The sequence below is a fragment of the Triturus cristatus genome, chromosome 3_1 (genome assembly GCF_964204655.1).
Source record: "Triturus cristatus chromosome 3_1, aTriCri1.1, whole genome shotgun sequence".
NCBI lineage: Eukaryota > Metazoa > Chordata > Amphibia > Caudata > Salamandridae > Triturus > Triturus cristatus.
The window spans coordinates 9,668,092-9,690,763 of record NC_140583.1 but is presented as its reverse complement, the minus strand read 5'-3'; the positions used below and the strand labels follow the sequence as shown (position 1 = coordinate 9,690,763).

The 22,672-nt window shown below is 41.7% G+C and overlaps 1 protein-coding gene across 6 annotated transcripts in view; it reads right to left on the bottom strand.

Moving 5' to 3' along the window:
- Nucleotides 1-22,672, bottom strand: part of LOC146859588 (mitochondrial carrier homolog 2-like) — a 379,079-nt gene that overhangs the window by 306,667 nt on the left and 49,740 nt on the right. For 3 of the 6 annotated variants that reach the window (XM_085646527.1, XM_085646525.1, XM_085646524.1), the window contains one exon: nucleotides 7,122-7,157. The exons of the other annotated variants lie outside the window; for them this stretch is intronic. In XM_085646527.1, the coding sequence (XP_085502653.1) occupies nucleotides 7,122-7,157 (36 nt within the window). The remainder of the gene's footprint in view (nucleotides 1-7,121; nucleotides 7,158-22,672) is intronic. 6 annotated transcript variants of the gene reach the window in all.

The following is a 22,672-nucleotide window of genomic DNA, read 5'->3' as shown; positions in this document are numbered from 1 at the left end:
CCGTGGAGTCTTTAATGGTGATCGATTTAATGTTAGCCTTCTGCCCGTTAATGAAGACAGTCTTAATTTGTTCCTCCTTTGAAAACAAAACACATAATTAAAATTGCCTTTGGATTTATGGAGTGTTAGTGAGAGAGTTTGCGAGTTATGAACATTAATAGTTACTTATTTATGCAATGTACGAATTTGTTAGTGTTTGTTCCTAATGATTGATGTAATGTTAGAGTGTTAGCTGTACAGAAGTTTTTGATTGATAGAGTTAGTACTTGCTCTTCACGGACAGTTTTTTTTGAGTGAAAGATATATAGCATGTAAACAAATTGTGGTATAGAGTGAGCATTATAGAGCAAATCTTTAAATTAGATGTATTTGTATCAAGTTAATAGAATAGTTTTACATAGTAAGTGTTATAGTCTAAATTTTGAAGGGATAGACTTTTGGCTATGTATGATGATGATGTATGGCTTGATGTTTTTGGGTTAATTGTTAGTAGAGTAATATTGAGTTAGAGGCAAGTGTGTTTTATACTTACTTCTGCAATAGTTCCGCAAACAGTCATAAGGCTTTTTAAGCGTGCTTCTTTTACCGCCTTTTTAGGTGATGGTGGTGGTGCTGCTGGTTGCAAGATTTGTTCTGCTTGTTTGACTATAAAGTAGGATATAGGCATTGCATTAAATTTTGTTATTTTCGTTTGTTTGGTTATGAGTATTGAATTGTTCCTTATTAAGAAATTGCGTATTAGGAGTCCATTGTTTTCTTTAATTTGATTGTGCATTTCCCCTTAATAACATGTAGCTTTGATCTGTCCAGTTGCATCAGCTAATGCCAAATGAAACAGGACTTTGTTTTCTTGTTTTGCATTTTTGTAATATGTTTTTTCTGAGCACTTTATAACGTTGACTCTGATTGGTTTCTGATAAGGTTTGTCTTCTGCTGGCTTATTAATAATTTCGTGAATAGTCAGCATCTGAAATGATAGGAAAGTTAGTAGCATATCAAATGGATACCCATAAAGCCTTATGATCGCTGTAATAAGATTCTAATGTCCCATAGTCTTGTAGTATATCACTTGTGTATATGTGGTCTAATAAAGTTTGGTAGTTCGTTGTGTAACTGTCTATGACTTTTATGCATCCTAATTTCTGGTTAAAGAACTGAAGAAGTTAATTAGTGGCCGTATTGTTATTTTTTAAATAGACGTTAAAATCACCCATAATGATGTATTTGTAGTTTTGGTAGAAGTTTGTTACGTTTAAAATTGCCTGCAATAGTGATTGTATTAATACATGTGGTGGTTTGTATATGATTACCAGTAGGTAATCGTAATTATTTATATGCAATGTGAAATGTAGAATGTCAATCCCTTGTTGTGTTTCATAAATAGGCCGAATAAAATGACCCTGTTTGTAGTAAAGTATCATACCATGGTTTGTATTTTGTGTATGGAACTTATCAAATATCATATGTTGATAATGTTCCATTAAAAAATCTAAGTGCGTTGCCTCTCTCGTAGTGTTTATTTCAGTCAAACAAATGATGTCTGCTCGTAACATGTTAGTATCGGATAACATAGATCTAAAAATTTTCTGAAGTGACCGTATATTGTGTGTGATAATATTAATATGTGCATTGTAGTTGTGTAATTGTGGTACAGAAATTTCTAGTGGCATCTGTGTTCTTAATCTTTCCATTTCTAAATTAACTTTTGGATGCACTATAATTTTTTCCTCCTTAAAATTACGAATATATATGTTTTCTATTGATTTTGCTCTGCTTAATGCTACATAATGGAGATGATGAATTTTACTGTTATTAAAGTGTATATACAGTGGTTCTATAGTTTCTCCTTGTGTCCTATGGATAGTTCTTGCTGATGCTTGTCGTAATGGAAATTGTTTGCGTATAATAGTGATAAACTTTTTAGTATATTGGAAATTTCTTGCTATAGGATGTACTGGTGTCCATGTATGCAATATTAGTGAATGATATAAGTGTTTATTAGCTTCGCGTGTCATTTTACCAACACTGTTATTATCAAATGCTACCCATACAAGGAATGGAGTATTATTAATGACTTCAACTAACTCTACTAAACCTGAAGCCCCATTTGTTAAGCCATCATTAACATCAACATTACAAGTTAAATCATAGCGTAGCTTTAAAGCTGTGTAACGTGTGTGCAAGTCCCATTGTTTTTCTAGGATCTTTTGGTAATTGTTTAAGTATAGTTTCTTTCACTTTTTCTGCTAGATCTGAACTGACGGTATCTTTAGCTATTGTTGTGAAAACAGGATATAGCTGGCTATGTTGTTGTAAAATGTTATTGTTGATCTCATTCACTTCTCGATTAGTTGACATTATATATGGTATTATTTTGCTAAGGCTGGGATTTGGTTGTATTTCTCGCAGCCTTATATCAGAAATATCTTTTTCAGTATGTTTCCCCTCTCTTAATCTGTTTAGTAATTCTGAAAATTGAATGTCATCCTTCTGACGCATTATTTTTGTAAGTTCAAATAATTTAAAATGTTTTACCCATAAGTTAGTACTTAAAGGACCATATGAATGTTTCCCTTCCTCAAAAATATAGCTGTCAAAAACTGGTTTTAGTTGATAAGTCTCCAATAGCTAAAACGGAAATACCTCCAAACGGTTCATTTGAAGATTTTATTTCTTGTAGCCTGTTATGCACGAAATTGAACATATTTTTCCCAGACCATAGAAATTTCATCAATAATTAGTACTTTAACATGCATCATTTGATTTTGCAGAGCAGATCTATGTTCATGAGTTAGTGGTTTATAATGCATACTTTGTGAGACAGGTATTTTGAAAGTGCTAAGCAGTGTTTTTCCATTAATATTATGTGCCGCTTTGCCTGTTGTAGCTGTAAGCAATATATAAATATTGTCTGGATTCTCACCGGCTTTTGTATTATAATAACGTACTAATGTTTGATGTAATGCAGTGATTAAAAAGCTTTTCCCAACTCCTGCTCCTCCTGTGCAAAAAGTATAGCATGGAGTGTCACTAGTTTTCAACAAGTGCAAATGATGGTAAATAAAATGTAATTGTTCCTCGCTTAACTTATGCATAAGATCATAGTAATTTTCATCTGTTAAAATAGAATTTGTCATGCTTTGTTCTTCAATAATGCTTCTAATACCTAAATCTAATGACATGTCATATCTAATTGCCTGTTCGTTAATGTTCGCATCATTGTAATCTTCCGGCGAAGGTTTTGTAACTGGTGAGACAGGAGGTGTTAATAGTATTTCATTATTGCTTTCAGCATTAATGTTTGTAATCTCCCCATTATTAGTAGTATAATTTTTTTGTTGCATATCTACAATGTTTTTAACTTGAACATACCTTTCATAGTATGTGTTGCTATTTAATATTATTTTACTTTCGTCCCTCCTTGGATAGTGAAGCATTAATATTTCTCTAATAATTTTCTGGGTCATTGTTTTTGTTAAATCTGCAGTAACGTATAATTTTACTATGTGTGCGCTTCTTCAAGGTATATTTTGTGCCTATGTGTATAATTTCAGCTTCATATTTTCTGCTTTCTATCTCTATTTCTTCTTCATCTGAACTGTAAAAATTTGTCTCCATGAGCAAATTTTCACTGTCATTTTTCTCTCTTGTAGGAGTATAATTATAATGTGAACCATAGTCTGCTAATGTACATTCCTCTAAAATGTTAGGCCGTTTGCAGTATTTCACTAGAATATTCTCACATTGGATGTCAATGGATGTATCTGGCAAAGCATTGATAGTCTCGATATCTCGCATTAAATAAGTTCTTTTCTCAGGAGGGCTAGTATTAATAAATACAAATGAGCGTGAACATTTCCTTAATGGTATTTGAAGAATGAGATAAGTGGCTTCCTGAGCACTTATTTCTGTACAGTTTAGAAATTTGTTCCCTATGTGTTTAAGTTGTTACTTTACATTAGTATTGCAATTTACTTCTTTTGCAGCTTGTGCAATTAGTTTGCTTATTCCTCTTTGTGATTTACTGATATATGAAATAATGTATACAGCACAAGCATAAGCATCTAATGTAAACTAAGTCAATGTTTTCTCTCCAAGACTCCAAAATAGTACAATTATAGTTATTTATAAAACATTCTCCTGGTGTTCTCTTTAGAAAAATTGTTGTCTTTTCCAGTATTGACCCTATACTATTAATATATTGCTTATTATCCATTTTTATCACGTCTAAGAAATCAATAAAACTTAACGCAGTAAAATTTGGACTAATCATAGCTTCATGGATAACTTTGATATTTTCTTTCCATTGTTTATCTGTTTCGTTATGTGGTAAAGATTCTAGTACTATTGTGTCTGACATTGGCTATTTAGGATATTGATATTTGCATGTTCTTTTGTTTTTCCTTCTACAGTTTTTGGTGTGACCATGCATTTGTAGAGGAATCAAATCATGTAATTGTGGCTCTTGTGACTTACTACATGTGACATGCTGATCAATGAAGCTAATTACTTCCTCTACGTTTGCCACACTGTATATTGGAGCATTTTCAATCCATAGTAATGCATGTATATGTGGTGAACCTCTTTGTTGAAATTCTACTCTGTAGAAGTAGTCCACTACTTTCCCAATGGGATTACTTCTATGCATTAAAACACAATTAAATAATGTACGAACTGGATAGTCAATATGCCGTGCACATGTAATTGGATCTTGTTGTATTAATTTACACTTTGTTTCCCAAGGCATCTTTATAAACTTCTCCTGTGCATTCTGGCAGTTTTGCAACTCTTAATAGTATATTAATTAAATGGTGCCATTTAGTTTCTGCTGCAGATAACGTTAGAAAAAAAGTTGGTATCCCAAGTTGCCTGATCATGGCAAAGAGATCCTTTTTGCAACTTTCCCAATATGGTGGAGAACTGCGTATAGTCTTTAATATTTTGTAACCTTCATTATACTGTAGGATATCCCCCAAATTATATTTAATGTCTTTAGCAGTAATCAGTTTCCCACCGGTAAAATGTTTCCGTAATGAAATGTTAATTTTACCTTGGATTTGTTTAATATGTAATTTTTTTAGTTTAAAGAAAACATTTGTTATCGATTTAGCTACTCTATCACAACTTCTTAATTCCCATTGACAAATGGTACTATAATGTACAGGTACATGTCTATCTTTATTGCTAGGTCTTCGTTCACCACAAAAAATTGTTGGAAAAGCTAAAAATTCTGAATCTTTGTCTTCGTATAAACCTCTTGGTGTGTTATGTTCTGCTGGTGCTAAACTTAAGATATTAACATGATCAGTGGTATTTGCTTCGTTTTCTAACATAGTATCTAAATTTCCTGCTTCTTTGTTGTCTGAAGTATCTGAACAATTATCTGTTTCAGATGTTTCACTATCTGCGTTTCTTTCTGGTGGTATATACTCCCAATCTGGATTAATAATGATTCCATATTCATTAAACAGGGCACTATTGTTTGCTAGCCATATAGCTGCTTGTTTTACAACATTTGGTCTAATATTTTAAAAATGTGTGTATGATTTGTAAGCTAACTGCCTTTTTAATTTCACCGGAATTGTCATGGTGTCATTAATTTGCCTTGGTAAAACAGTAATAGTTGTCATAACATCGGCAGGGACATTTACAACTGCACCTGATAATGAATTTTGGAATCCCCTTGCTAAAGATCGAATTTGAAGGAAAGGAATTCTAGGAGAAACTAATCTTTCTTCCAAATTATGTAAGTGTAATAGCGTTGGTACATTTGGGAACTTCATCCCGTTTAAGAAAGAACATGGTGGTATTTTATCTTTAACAATGTAAGCATAGCAAGTCCTACAAATATAGTTTGTTTTGTTGCTTCTAACATTACATCGTACAAATATTTCCCGTGTGCAAATAGTTTGTGTATTTAATAAAGACTGTTTATGCCATAATGGATTGCAAATTGTACAAATGTACTCTGGTCCATCGACTATAACTTTATAGAAATCATCAATTATTCTCCTAACAGTTTGTGTTTTTGTTTTCTCGACCATGACTACATTGTGTATGTTAGGTTCCACACACCTTCTTTTGCTTGCCCCTAAATCTTTTGCAGAATGATTAGGCCCTCTTTTACTTCCTTTTTTTGACACTAATTGCACCTCTATATTTGTAATATGTTCATTTTGCTTATTTGCTTGTACTGTGGAACCTAAAGTAGCCGAAAAATGTGAATAATCAATGCAATTGGCATTATTTTTATTTTGCATGATTGCTATATCTGGAGAAGAACTTATTAAAGTATGTTTACTTTGGTGTAATTGTTTTCCTGTTTTATGTACATAAAGTATTTTTTGCGGGGCTAAACCGTTTTGTTTTGTGTTTTTCCTAACTGCCTTTTGTAGTGATCTCTTCATAATGGGACATATATCTATTGGAGTTAATTCAAATGCCACAAATTCCTCTGATGGAACTTTAATACAGTGTGCAAGTTTTATAATGTAGTTAATTACTCCTTCCAAGCTTTCCATTTCAATAGTAATGCACGTCCCATTCGGTTGAGGCATGCCTTGGTTGTCCCTGCTATGTGAATCAAATACAAAGTATGTTTGCATATATTTAAAAATTGCTACAACATATACACTCATACAAAGTAGTATGCCACAATGCCTATTGATTGTTAATCCTAATGCTGTTCTAAAATCAGGATATAAACTATCAAAACGTTGTAGAATGTTACCATAATAAGGTTCCCTATTTTTAGGTAAATCATCAGGATGCATAAGTGTTTCTTTGTTAATGGAATGCATTTCTCTATATAAAGCATCTCCAAGGTCCATAATATAGTGTAGATCATTTGCATTCCATGTAATAACCGGTTTATAAACACTATGTAGAATTGCAAAAGTACTATTTGGTAGACATTGTTTGCCTTGTCACTTGCTATCAAATTTCTCATTACCTTGATGATAACCAGCCTGTAAAATCTTATGCATATTCTATATATTGGTGTTATGTAGTAAGTCGTGTAGATCAAATCTGGCTATTACCCCGGTGGTGAAATCGATGTTTTCCCTGCAAATACTACAAATAATATCGAGCATTTGGTAAGTATTCATGAATTTGCCTACCTTTGTGTTTGGTTGCGTATTTTCCCAGCAAACACTCTGTAAAGAAATGTGAAGAAAAACATTAATAAAATGCAACTGTGTTGTTGATACCTAATAAAAATCCATTAGTTATGAAGTGCATTTTTTGGGGGGGTGGGGGTGTTTGTACGTGTAAGTGTTCTTGTACCCCCAAAAATATAGTTTTTGTGTGAACTGTTCATGCTGTTGAGTGATGCTGTGTTGGTGCTCAGTTATGCTGTGGCGTCGCTGGGTGATGCTGTGGTAGTGCTGAGTAATGCTGTTGTGGTGCAGACTGATGCTGTGGTGGTGCAGAGTGAGTGTTGTGACATACTGTTTGCTACTTGCAGTGGCACAGGGGTATAAGAGGGGTAAAGGGGTAGAAGAGTGGTAGAGCATTGCCAATAGGTCTTGCTTTTGGGACCTTATAAGTGTTTAGCAATGCAACAGTTGTTGCGCCAAGGATATTCGACTGCTTAACTAAATATTGATAAGGTCCCAAAAGCAAGACCTTTGGCTATGCCAATGCTTGTTTTCCTTTGAATTGTGGGACTGGTAGTCTTGTGTATTCCATACTGCAAGTCCCAGAATTCAAAACAAAAGACCTGGACTGGACCTAGGAGACTTGTCAGCTATGCGGAGTATATACTTAAATTATAGACCTATAGCAAAGTACTGGTAGATTTTCTCCGTGCATCATTTTTAGCATTAAGAAACTGTTAAAAATGTGTTACCTCAGGAGCCAAGATGGCGACCGAGACGGCAGCGTAGACTCCCGGCTCCGTGAACCTCCGCATCCCGCACGGATATCCTGCCTGAGATCCTCAACCTGTGCTATGTGGTCGTGTTTCTGAAGGAGAGGGGCTCCCGACTGTGTGACTCCGAGGTTTCTAGCCGTGCTATCGCCGGAGAAAACTGCATCGGAACTTTACGGCCTGTGCGGCCCTGGAGCCGGGACATCGAGTGGACGCCGTGGCCGGGTGGCAGTGCGACAACAGCGGCCGGTGGTGACTGGGTGGAGTCGGCCCACCGGAGCGGTGCCAAACTCGGCCTACATTTCAGCGTGGTCGCTTCTACTGCCCAGTGTAGCTGACCGAGTGCATGACCGGGGGTGCAAATCTTAGATCCTCCGGTGACTGCCCCTGCCTTGCTGGTGAGCTGCCCGGCCGCCGTCCGTATCCTGCCCCGATCATTGCGGGCCGCCCCCGGATTTCTACGGGAGCTGGTCCGTGGTGGGGACGACTGTTGCCCGTGACCACGGATAGTTTTTTGCCTGCCCCCGGAACCCGGTCACCCGCGACGTGGCCATCGCGACGCTTGTCCCGGGGTCCCGGCCCCGGTGAGGGTCGGGCATACTTGGCGGCCATCTTGGGTCGATGAAGCCTACCATCCTGTCCGCTGGGCCGCAGCGGGCCTGTGAGCGTACGATTATTGGGAGTGTGGCGGCGAGATCACAGAGAGCTGAGCTGGGGTACGGCGACCTCCTCGAGGCTCTTGGTACTCTTCACTCCTCCTTGGTTCATGGTTTCGTGATCTTGGGGAGTAAGCTCGATGGTGTGGCGTCGGAGTTGGGGCAGTGGCGGCCCGCCTGTCCGCACGAACACAGAGTCTACCCACACTGCGCGCAGGAGGACGCTGTGGCGGCCACCCCTGAGGTTAGTACACGACTGGACGCCCCGGCCAGTGTGCTACAGTGTGTTTGACCTTCTGAGGGCCTGATCTGTCCCGGAGGCGTTGGACCTGAGTGGGATGTGGTGGCCTCATCCCGTGCATGCCCTCCTGCGACCCAGAGACAACTCCAGCAACTAATGTCTGCTTTGGCTGCTTCTGCCTTCCTGAACCTTGCGTGCAGTGCAGATCCTGGGGCAGCACTGGGAAGCCTGTTTCCTCACGCGGCGGACTGTGTTGATGCTCAGAGACTTCCACCCCGCCTGTGTGCGTCGCTTCTCTGTCGTTGTTGGACATTCCTCTGCCTAGAAACATTGGGTATGGTGCTGGGTCGAGGGGTTGGCATGGGCAGAATTCCACAGAGTGGTCAGGGATGAGGCTGGCCCCTCGGGGGTGGTCGCCTAGTGGACGGGCGGGCTTGGGGTGGTGTGCTCTCCTGACATGGCTACTGGCACAATAGGTGCATAATGCTCCCCATCGTGGTTTGAGAAGATTGTTTTTGTGCTGTTCCTTGTTCACTTTAGGGGAACCTTACCGTGCGGGAGGGAGAAGCCGGGGGTCTGTTATGAAGGCCCTCCTCCAGTTTATAAATACTTTCTCTACCCCCCCGTCTGGTGGGGGTCCTTTCCTACTTCTTTTTCCCTATTCTCCTACATTTCGGGTCTGGTTCCAGGGCGACAGGCACACTGCTGGGGGGGGGGGAGGGGGGGCCGTACTCATCTGCAGAGGTGCAGGGTGGGGGGTTGGGGGAGGGGATTCTGTATTCTTTCATCTTTTTTCCATGGCCTCCTTTTTCTTCTCTGATTCTTTTTGTTTTTCTTTTTCTGGGATCAGCGTGATACACCTCCTTTTGCTATGCCTCGTTGCCGTTCCATGTGTTCACAACTTCAGGGGTGTTCTTGGGGAGTTCTGGCGGGGGACTGCGGGCGCAACTGTATACTATGTTTTTCCCCATCCTGATGTTCTTGTGTTTGCGCCATTGACCGAATAGATTGCTGTAAATCGCTAACGTTCATTACTCTGCATAACCGTGATCGTTGTTTTTTAAAATTGCTTGTCACCTGATCTTTCTGCTTTGTTTCATCATAAAATGAAAACCTCTTTCTCCTGGTGCCCTACTCACGCTGTTCACAGTATTAGCAGTACGATTTTGCTCCCCGAAGTGCTGCCTGTGTTTATACTTGTCGTTATTGCTATGATTGCTTAGCGGCCGGCCCTGGGGGGTTGTAGGCCCATACTTGTTCTTATTGAACTGTTAATAAAGGTTTTCAAAAAAAAAAAAAAAGTGTTACCTTAAAAACACAGACTCATCTAAACAGGGAGAGTTCACATTCACGGAGCCACAATTTTAGCCGCTCAACTAAGCGGGTGTGGTCAGTTTCGCCCCATGCTGCAGGGTGTTGGATACGGACTTTAGAATCGAGTGCTTTGAAAAGTGTACTTGTGAGTGAGGACGCACATGCCCGGATGATCTGAAATGGAATGTAGTGTCCGTTTCAGCCCGGAAGATTTTCGCCCCATGGGCCCCTCCCTGCTCTGCTTGACATGCAAGTGTGGGGAAGAGTCAGGGACCGAGGCGTGAAGGGGATGTCTGATCAGCAGCAACAGCCAGCATCCTGGGTCGGGCTGGACCGTGGTCCTGGTACCGGAGGGCTACAGCCGGCATGGGAGGCACGGGGGTCTGTGTAAATGAAAACTAGGGTGGAGGAAGTTTGGGTGCGGCGGTAGGCATAACAAGAAAGAGAGCAGAAGATAAATAAGCATCAGGTATGGCTTTGTTGCATACAGAATATTGAACATGCTTCCTTTTTCAAATTATGAGACTGTGAAATAACTATAACGAGTCTCTTAGAAGTTATCTTAGAGGCAGTGAGCAGTGGCACTGCCGCAGAATTAAGCTGCATCTGTTCATGGAGGGGGAGTGCGAAAATTGACAGCCCGATAGGGACCCATCTCGGCACCTATCTTTTAGAACCGACGGTGCTGAGCCCCGGCAAGACCCGCCCCACTTAAAGCCCTGGCTTCACATAAGCACCAGTAATCTTACACAAGGACACGTTCCTTTTTGGTAGGCATGGTGAGAGTAAGTGATTTGCCCATAATCACGGGATGTTGAGCCAATGTCAGACTCGAACCTGCTCCCACCATTGCCAAAGTCAGCAACCCTTATGCCGCATCGTCCATTGATAATGAATGCGCGAAATGTGCTTCATGCAGAGTTACTAGCATGAGTATGTAAATGCGCGCCAATGTTACAGCGAGTCAGCTTGCTGTAAAGAAACATACACTTGGGGTATTTAGATGTTTTGCAGAGTTCATTTTAAAAACACACACAGCTTGCATACTGTTTCTTTTATTCTGTGTGCTAGACTTCCGTCCTCCTAAAACACGATTAAATTAGATGCGAACCACTGAGCTCTGTTGCTCTTACAATGAATTGTCTTACTCAAAGAAAGTCGCTGAGTTAGTTTATTTAGAATTGCAAGCAAATGCGACCGCGATTTTCCAAGCATCACACCGTTTGGTCAAGCGAGTTAGCCGGGATCATAGTTCGCTTGTATTGGAGCCACATCTGACAGTTATTAAACTAACTATACATCCAGTGGCAGTACATAAGGTATGGAGATAGTTATGTGTTTCTCCGTATATTAGAGATTCTACCAACACGCACATGTGCGTACGTACATACGCTTTTATTTCCTGAGGTGATGAATTCAAAACTTTGAAAAACTCAATATACAGTTTTCACAGTCAGATCGGAAATGACCTGCCTACATTTAAAACAGGCGCTTAAGTATCATCCACCTCAAATGCTAATCACTTGTATTGACCCCAGGAGGATGAAAGTTTAAGTCAGCGCATGCGGCCTGATTACACATAGATTTCCAAGCCGTGTACATTACCCCGCCTGATGTGCAATCAGATGTTCCGAAAACCTCTAAGGCTGTACTAACCGAGCAAGTCTGCAAGATGGTAAATATGGTGCCCCACCTCTGACACGCACACCTCCGCACCCCTGTCAGATACCCCTCCCGAAGTATAACAGATGAGGAAATATGAATTTTGTGATCAGTTATGTCCCCTATCGTAGACCCCAACGGCTCCATGTGCATGCTATAAGTACATGTATGTTCCCTCCAGTTCCAGTTTTGAAGACGCAAATACATGTGCGTCCACCGTCAACATGTCCTCTTTCAGATCCGCCATGAATGGGTCAGATATTCCATTCCTAAGTATGAAAGGCCACCGACTTTATGTGGTTCACTTTCCACATTTTACAGATTCAGGCGAGTAGGCCCTGAATTCTGTCATCAAGCCTTTTCCTGCCTTCTGCCTCTGAAAGCTCCAGTCTGAGCCTGCATCTCTATCCATGAACTTTGTCCTACTCCCTGCGCGGCTAACGGTGCCTGATCCAGCCTGTTGCCTGCCAAAAACTGTATTTCACCTGCAAGATTATCTACTCCGCTCCTCATCCGATGCATTCCTGTCTAGTAGTTTAGGTAAACATTCCTCCAGCTACCGTGCAAAGGGCCAGGCCTCGCTGTCCTCATGCAAGTAATTCATAGCCCCCGTTACCATGGAATATTCCTACCCCCTCGCATCTCATGTAGACACTTAGACGCTTGTACACGCACTAACAGTCAGTATAGAATAGATTCTATCCTAGAGACCTTTCCTTTTGGATAACACAGTTCTTTAAACATAGAATATTAGATATGATTGGGGATTAGGTTGACATGACCCCCAGACTTCTGTCTCCACATGTAGAGCTAAATGTCAAGTCCCCTTCACCCTCTAGTTGCACGTCAATCACACGTCATGCGGCTGCGCGCGCATCTCTGCCAAATATTTCTGCTGACATTGCAGGATTCTTTTATGGATCCACCCACTTGTGACATCATGTATAATGACGTTTATTAAATTACGCCCATATGACCGCCTTTATTAGTTACGTATGCACATTTTATCTGTATTATCAGCTGTTACGCCTCTTGCATCTGTTTCATTGTAATGCATTTCCTATAAAACTAATTATCTGTCAATAATGTATGCCCTTCCTTCCTGAACTTTCGTGGTGATGGAATAGAAGCCTGCAATTCGAATTGTATTCCTTTGTATAGGAATAAAGCCTTTTAGAAACCTCTAATACCACGGATTCTGCCTCTTATATTTACTGAGTTATTCTTACTAGACTTTACCGCATAAAAAATAGTACCGGTAATTTATATTTACCACATAAATTGGCGCCCGAATAGGGACACTTTCTCATCTCACGCGCCGGCGGTGCGTTGCAGGCCCGGTCTCCTGCCACAGCTGAACGGACAAAAACGCGTACCTGCAGGATTTCCTGTATCTCCCTCCGGCCAAGCGGGGGCGACTGAGGCTGCGATCAACACCCAGACGAGGCGGTGAGAAGTGCGAAGTATCCCGACCAGAGCCTAGCTGAGAGAGCAAGATCCGAGGTATACAGAGGCCCACCAGGTTCCGAAGTTCCGAGTCCAGTCGAGTCCAGTCCGGTCCAGTTTCAGTTCCGTTCCGAGGCCTTCCGTTCCGAGCTACCCGGTGAGTACCATTACCGGGGAGGCATTTTACGTGCACATAGTCTGTGCCGGTCAAGACGGGTTTGGGTACACAAATCCGGTCTGCACTGTTTCAGCAGTGTATCTGTTCTGTTTAGCAGTATATATAGTATGTCTTGCATATAAATAAGTATTATCTAGTGTCAGTATTATGTCAGTAACTAGTTTTCTACTAGTTATCATCATTCGTTAAACTGTTAAGTGTTAAATGTTTTAATACGTTCTATATATTGTGGTGTGAATGACTGTTCATTATTGTGTTTTTTTGTATAAAGTGTGTTCTAGTAATAAGATCTAAAAATGCCGCTCTTTTCGAAACTAAGACAGATCAAAACTAGAAAAGGGGTACTCGAAGAAGCTGTTCCCATCCCACCTAGGGACACTCCAGGGTACTTTATGTATCATAAGCATGGCCTAGATGCCGTATTATTTCTTGATTTATGGGTGGACTACACCAAGGATTTGCCAGAAAGTCAGAGATGGCCCGCAGCGGGGACCTGGGATGCAGATTGCATCATGAGAGTAGAAGAAGAATTATGGAAAAAGAAAGCCAGACAATCACAGAAAGATGCCATTGAATTATGGCGTAAAGAATCATATAGACGTACAGAAAAAGCGCTCAGACAGGAAGAGAAAGGTAGAGAGAATTCAAATAAAACCCGAGAAAATCTATTAATTGAGGAAGGTACCCGAGTAAACTCAGAACAAGTAGATAGACAAAGAAACATTCTTATGAATGGTATGTATCCTCTTCTGGCCGAAGGGTTACCTAAGGCTACCCCGGAAATACCAAAAGACTTAACTCCTCCATTGCTCCCGATAAAAGCACATCCCAAAACACATCCCAAAACAGCAAAGGACGTTTTCCTTTCCTCCTATTTAGATGACGTAGCTCCCGAGTATGCTAATGCCATACCACACACACCGCTTGCCGATGGTGTTCAACACCAAGAGCATCCGTCTGTATCCCCGCAACTACAAACTCCTACACAAGTTCCCACAGGTCCGTCTGTTTCTACAGTTTTTCCCGCATCTACAATCTCTATCCTACGTCAAACGAATCCTTTCGTGCCCAGCACCTCAGATGGTGCTACAGGAGGTACGACAGACATGTTTGCCACCCCGCCGCGAAATAAACAGACCCTTAGAGATTTAGCACTCCAACGTACACCCCAACTAGCGACATCCGACATGTTTAAAGAACAGCTTGTGGATTGTAGATACGATCCAGTGCCAGGTAGACAGGACAAATTGCTCATATCATCACTACGTATACGACGAGCTACATTATATTTAATGACGATACCAGGAATGGTTGAACACCTAGACGATATATATCGCTTTGTCCAAACAGGGCGAGGTCCAGAAAGTATTAACGAAGCTATGGATTACCAGAAAGTGGATGTACAAAGACAACTACTACGTTTCTTCATAAATTGCGTGATTAGGAATCAAGACAGGCCTGGGGCAGATCACGATACCATGCAAAGACTTGCCAAATGGGGTCAGAACATATCAGAAGAGAAACATGATAGACAGGCGTGTATAATCGCCATGTATCGAAAGATCCGCAAGGAAGTAGAACGAATACATAAAGAAAGACGAGAAACAGACAGAGTAGAATCCGAAGAAGAGGAGGAGCAAGAATCAGAACAATTAGAAACGATAGCTTATGTAGGTAGAGGAAGACCCCATAATAATACTAGAGGCTTTAATGACCCGATACGTCCAGAATGCAATAGACATTTTCCAAACCCTATGTTAAATACAAGATCCCCTGAACACCTATTCCAAGCCGCTGATAAATTACTCCAAGATCGAAGGGGGTACCACATGCTCGATTCCATGGACGAACAAGAATTAGCCAGGTCAGCAGTACAATGGGCTGACAGTCCCAGCGAATACAATGATGATGTACTTGCACACACGTTTCTGAATCTTGACCCATACGAACAGCGTTTAGCTAGTATATACATGATTCAACACCTCCTTATATTATATAAAAGCCAACACTCCGATCCAGGACCCTTGCCTGACATATTGACAGAACTACTCACGAATATATGGAGAGGGTCAGGTACTGATTTGATTAAAGAAATTCTAGAATTTCGAAACCAGTATATAACTTTCGTATGCCCAGAACACGTTCCAGTTCCCATCATGGGAAGAAAAATGTATCACATAGATAGACAGAATCCGTTACGCGAAGTACACCCAATCAGAGGTGACGGTAATAACTTTACACGCGTGTTTGTGTACACGCCTATAACTAAACTGGAATTATTAGAAATGAAGAAAGTAGTACCCAGCCATGACAAGGACCCAGCAGGTTTCCACCGCGAGATAAAAGACATGTTACTCATGGGAGAGTATACCTACCCCGACATTATGAAAATATTAAAAGTCCTATTACCCGCCGGTGTTTACGAGAAACTCAAAGAAAAGGAATGGGAGGTGGGAGACCAAAAGATAGATTGGACAGCATTAGAAAACGAAGAAAGGGCCCGAGCTGCAGGAGCAGGGCTTGGGGAAAAGACTACAGCACTAGCAGGGCTACTAGTGCAGATACTGCCACGTTTATTAACTACGAAAAAGGAAGACTGGGGTGCAATATCAGCCTGTAAACAAAAGCCAGATGAAGACACTAGTGATTTCTATTCCCGATTTGAAAAATGTTTTGGTATAAATAGTGGCATAAAAGCCAGTAGCGAGTCATATCCACATCTGTTTGTGACAAAATTAGTTGAAAATTCTCTGCTGCAAGTCAAGAATAGAGTATTGAAATTCGAAAGTACCTGGCAAGGTAATACCCCATCACAGATGTTACAGATGTTACAATATCACCACAATAGAATTAGAGAAGAACAAGAACATGAACAAAGACGTATGAAAGATACAAAAATGAAAATGCTTGTTGCTCAGTCAGTTCCAGCTGATGGTCACCTAAAGGGTGATTCCGCAGGTCCTACGAAAGGGACATGCAACTATTGTAAACAACAAGGTCATTATATACACGATTGTCCAGTCCTGAAACATAATATTGCCACAGGTAGAACCCAGGAGAGACCACGTCCACCTAGACAGGATCAGAATCAACAACAAATCCCTCAGCATGCACAACCTAGGTTAGCTCCGCAACAACTAGCTCCGCAACAGGGAGCTCCACAACAGACCGTAGCACCACCACAAACGCAGCCTATTGCTGCAACACAAGCAACGACACAACAGATGTATCAGTATGCACAAGCAGATAATCCCGATTATCAGAGATACACATGAAATAGCCTAGAGAGGGAAGTTGGCTTACCCCTTATTGAGGTTCCTGTAGACCAAGAGGGACCTTATGTACATAGTGAACTATTAGGGGAAGACAGAAAGTTTTTACTTGATACAGGGGCAAGCAGAACAACTATAAGACGCAGTGAAGTTCCAGGGGCACCCCTCTCAGGCTCACAGAATATTTCCCTTGGATTCTCAGGAAAACCTATCATTAACGAAGTAACACAACCTCTTCCACTTACGGTCGGTCCATTGACACGTACTACAGATTTATTGCTTACTAAATCATGTCCAGAAAACTTGTTAGGTATAAAAACATTGAAAGCTCTAGGAGCTATAATATGTTGTTCTCCGGAAGGAGTACGACTATTTTTACGTGACTTTAAAGGTCACTACGTGTCTAGAGACATGGATCACCGGTTACAGAATTTACCTACACATTTATGGGCACAAGGCCCCACTGATGTTGGTTGCATGAATATTACACCATATCGTGTCACACTAAAAACAGGAGTAGTACTACCACGAATGCGACAATACAAGTTACCACCAGATGCTGTTGTGGCTTTGCTGCAAATCATTGACGAGCTCATTGCACAAGGAGTGGTTGTCGAAACCGACTCCAATGTATGTAATTCCCCGATAATTCCGATTCTTAAAAGAACGGATCCAAAAGCACCACCAGTATATCGATCAGTTATTGATCTGCGCGAATTAAATAAATGTATTGTACCACAATACCCTGTGGTCCCAGATATCTCTTCATTACTAACAGCTATTGACTCAGAAGCAACGTTCTTCACTGTAATTGATCTCAAGAATGCTTTCTTTAGCGTCCCAATAGATCCGGAAAGTCAATATCTGTTCGGATTCAGTTTAAATGGACGAAGTTTTAAATTCACACGTGCACCTCAAGGATTTACAGAAAGCCCCAGCATCTATAGCCAAGCACTGAAACGAGAACTTGACAGTATCCACATGCCAGTTAACACTGCCTTGCTTCAATATGTCGGTGATCTGCTGATCACCGCTCGAAGCGAACCTGAATGTGAAAAAGCGTCACTGACGGTTTTGAAATTTCTGGCCGACAAGGGGCACAAGGTGTCCCCTTCTAAGCTGCAATTCTGTGTCCAGCGAGTTGTTTACCTTGGGCACTCGCTGTCCAAGGAGGGAAGGCAGCTTACATCCGACCGCATCCAGTTAATTGCTAACATGCCAGCACCCAAGACACAAAAGGAGGTGCGGGCTTTTATAGGCCTCACTTCATACTGTAGGCAGTGGATCCCTCAATATGCATTTCTAGCAAAACCACTCATCCAGTTGACAACACAGGAGGCAGTCACATCGACTGTCCTCCCTTGGACTCCAGAACATACACACGCCTTTGAAAGCTTAAAGAAAGCTTTATGCCAAGCACCTGTTTTAGCAACACCAAGTTACAGTAAACAGTTTACACTCTTTGTTACAGAACGCGAAGGTACTGCCTTGTCAGTACTCACTCAGGAACAAGCAGGATCACACAAACCATGTGCTTATTTCTCTAGTACATTAGATCCAGTAGCTCAGGCTCTTCCTGCGTGCCTGAAATCGGTGGCAGCAACAGCTTTAGCTATCAGACAAAGCGATGCCATAGTGTTAGGACACCAATTGACAGTACAAGTACCACACGCAGTAGAGGTTCTCTTGAACCGCACACAAACACAACACTTGACTATAGCGAGACTCACGGGTTACGAATTAACATTGTTTCAGCTACACATAGAAATCAGACGTTGTAATACGTTAAATCCTGCCACACTGTTGCCAGTAAGCGGAACAGATCCATTGGCACATGATTGTGTCGAAGTCATTACTATCACGACGAAACCCAGACAAGACTTGACAGATATCCCTTTGTCAGATCCAGACTTGACATTGTATGTAGATGGGTCATGCATGAGAACAAGTACAGGAGAGTTAGTGGCCGCTTACGCAGTCACAACAGACACTGAAGTCATTGAAACAAATTGTATTAATACTTTGTCAGCTCAAGCAGCAGAGCTCATCGCTCTGACACAAGCCTGTACTCAAGCCAAAGATAAGAAAGTCAACATATACACAGATTCACGTTATGCATTCGGAGTCGTCCATGACTTCGGCGTACTGTGGCGAGAGAGAGGTTATTTAACTTCTCACGGTGCCCACATCCAACACGGACCCCTCATTCAAGCCCTATTAGACGAGATTCATCTGCCTACTACAATATCGATTATGAAATGCAAAGCCCACACAAAAGTTACCGATATCATTTCTCAGGGTAATGACCTAGCTGACAGAACAGCTAAACAGACTGCTCAGAATCAGACTCGCACAACTGACATGACAAAGACAATAGTTCCGACACCAACACGTTGCATGACAGTTAAGGATCCCGCCCTTGATGTAATTGACATACAGACACATGCTACACCAGAAGAAATAAAGAAATGGACTGAATTAGGAGGGATCCAAACGGATCAAGGATGGATGACGAAGGAAAAATCTATATGGTTTCTTCCCGACTCCATGGTTCAAGTCATCATTAACACAATACATAGTCCAGCACACCTAGGAGAAAAAGCTATGCTAGACAGCATTCAACACATTTGGTTCAACAAACACTTGCGAGCAGCAGCTAAACAAAAAGTTCGTACCTGTATGATATGTTGTCAGTTTAATCCAGGTAAAAGCATCCCCGTAGAGCAGGGTGGATTTCAACCTCCCGATCATGCTTTTGAAGTCCTCCAGATGGATTATATCCAGATGGAACGATGTCGAGGATTCAAATATGTTCTCGTAGTTGTCTGTGCTCTTTCCCGTTGGACAGAAGCCTACCCGGTTTCAGATTACACAGCCCCGACTACTGCCAAACAGTTAGTTCGAGAATTCTTCCCACGGTACGGTTTACCACGTGTTGTCTACTCAGATAACGGCCAGCCGTTCTCATCCGAACTAATGAAACACGTTTCCCTTTTGTTAGGCTACCAATGGAAATTCCACTGTGTCCGACATCCCGAGGCGGCAGGTCTCGTGGAACGCCATAATCAAACTCTGAAAATTAGATTGTCCAAAATATGTAGAGAAAAAGGTGTCGATTGGATAGTAGCCTTACCAGTTGCGCTCTTTTACATGAGAATGGTAGCACATTCTCGAACAGGGCTATCCCCATACGAGGTGATCTTCGGTAGACCACCAAATATGTGGGGGACGCCTATACCTCGCAAAATCACTGATGTGGACTGTAATATGCTGACAGATTACCTGGCTTCCTTGATGTCTGCACTACAATCTTGTCGTTCACAGGTAGCCGCAGCTTTTCCCGATAATACTGAGGTGAAGCCCCATGACGTGGTTCCTGGTGACCTGGTTCTGGTCAGGAATTTTGACCGGAAGACCCAACTGGAGCCTAGATGGACATCGCCAAAATTGGTTCTACTAACTACAAGGACAGCCGTGAAGATTGAGGGACGTAAAGGGTGGTTGCACTCGAGTCATATCAAGAAATTTCATGGACTACCATCTAGTGTGAACGCTCAGCCCTGCATTCCCTCACAGACACTCAAAGCTCCCCTTGGCTGAATTAACAAACACTGAACTTTATAAACTGAAGTTAAGGTCTAGCAAGTCAGACAATTTGATTGTTTAAGTCCTCTCCAAGGTGAATCGGTTGAATTTGTCTCTGACATGTATCCTCTAGACCGGAATAGAGAAAGAAATCAACAGATGCAGCTTAAAAAACATGCGTATTGTAAATCACTTCGTAGTCACTGCATAGTAACATTATTAATTTTGTTTTTTCTAAGTCTTCTGATCATCATTTCTAGCATACTATTGCACATGTATTACCCTATTCTTAAGCGTGCTTACAATGTAACTGCAGAACATTCTTTTAGCGAATTACCTCCGCATGAGTTGTCCTATAGATTTGCGCTGCGCAACAACACATTCATTAGTATGTTAGATCATTCCCATCAGACCAGCAATGCCACAAATTGTTGGATATGTGGCCGACTCCCTCCCTATCAGAACTATAAGGGAGTTTTGCCCCTCTTTCCCTATCCGTTCACACACAATGGCTCCTGTGGAGCATGGTTTAGTTTGATTAATTCCCTAGATTCAAATTCCGCAGTTTATCAAGACAACTGGGTATGGGGAAACCTGAACCTAGTTTTGCTTAAAGTCTGCTACCCTAACAAGGAGGGACTTCCCAAAAGAACAGGAACTGATCTAGAAAAGGAAGTATATGGATTAGGTAATTTTACACTTAACCTCATGATCCTGAACGTTGAATCTGAAGCTACACCAATCTTGCCCGCCATGTCAGTATTCCCAGTAAAAGGGGAATTATGTGTAAGAAAGAATGGTTCCATACACATGGGCCATAGTAAATGCACCACTGTAATAAAATTCAGTGATCAAGGCAAGTCTACATTTAGAGCTTCTCGCCATTCCTACTTTATATGTGGCCAGACCGCATATATACGTCTACCTCTAGATTGGGATGGTACCTGTTATATAGCATTCCTTCTACCACCTGTTTTCCTAGCTCCTCCTGATTATCACAGAAATACCCATTTAGTACACAATAGACAGCAGAGAGATCTCCCAATTGTCGATTACACTGAAACAGCATGGGACAAATACACAGATTTCAATAAAGGTTTCTTTCCCTATATAGGTACAGTCACTAATAGTAAGCTGATACGTAGATTAACCAGAACCCTTGAAGCAGTAGTGAACGAAACTATTTCCGCCTTAGGCAATTTAACAGAAGAGCAGTCTGCTATGCGGATTGTTGTGCTTCAAAATCGTCTTGTCCTTGACGTCATCCTGGCCGATAGGGGCGGAGCTTGTAGGGTCATCGGATCAAGTTGCTGCATTTTCATACCAGAAAATTCGCCGTCGGTATATAAAGCCATAACCCGCCTTCATAAGATTATAAGCCAGATACACCAGAGTCCAGGCACCTGGACTTGGTCCGGTTGGTTCTGGGGCGTGTTGTCAGCCTGGGGATGGAGAATCCTATCCTTCCTAGGTATTGGCTTTCTCATACTATTCAGTTGCTGCTTATGTCTACAATGTGGGCCAGCGATTTGTGGTCTGTGTGCCACATCGTGTATCCCACATCCAAGTTTTCGTTCAAGATCCCGGAAGAAGAAAGAAGAACAAATGATGCTATATGAACAGATCGATGGATTGATGAAGATCGATATCTCCTGAGGGTCCGTAGGGGACAAGGAGGGAATGAGGAAATATGAATTTTGTGATCAGTTATGTCCCCTATCGTAGACCCCAACGGCTCCATGTGCATGCTATAAGTACATGTATGTTCCCTCCAGTTCCAGTTTTGAAGACGCAAATACATGTGCGTCCACCGTCAACATGTCCTCTTTCAGATCCGCCATGAATGGGTCAGATATTCCATTCCCAAGTATGAAAGGCCACCGACTTTATGTGGTTCACTTTCCACATTTTACAGATTCAGGCGAGTAGGCCCTGAATTCTGTCATCAAGCCTTTTCCTGCCTTCTGCCTCTGAAAGCTCCAGTCTGAGCCTGCATCTCTATCCATGAACTTTGTCCTACTCCCTGCGCGGCTAACGGTGCCTGATCCAGCCTGTTGCCTGCCAAAAACTGTATTTCACCTTCAAGATTATCTACTCCGCTCCTCATCCGATGCATTCCTGTCTAGTAGTTTAGGTAAACATTCCTCCAGCTACCGTGCAAAGGGCCAGGCCTCGCTGTCCTCATGCAAGTAATTCATAGCCCCCGTTACCATGGAATATTCCTACCCCCTCGCATCTCATGTAGACACTTAGACGCTTGTACACGCACTAACAGTCAGTATAGAATAGATTCTATCCTAGAGACCTTTCCTTTTGGATAACACAGTTCTTTAAACATAGAATATTAGATATGATTGGGGATTAGGTTGACATGACCCCCAGACTTCTGTCTCCACATGTAGAGCTAAATGTCAAGTCCCCTTCACCCTCTAGTTGCACGTCAAT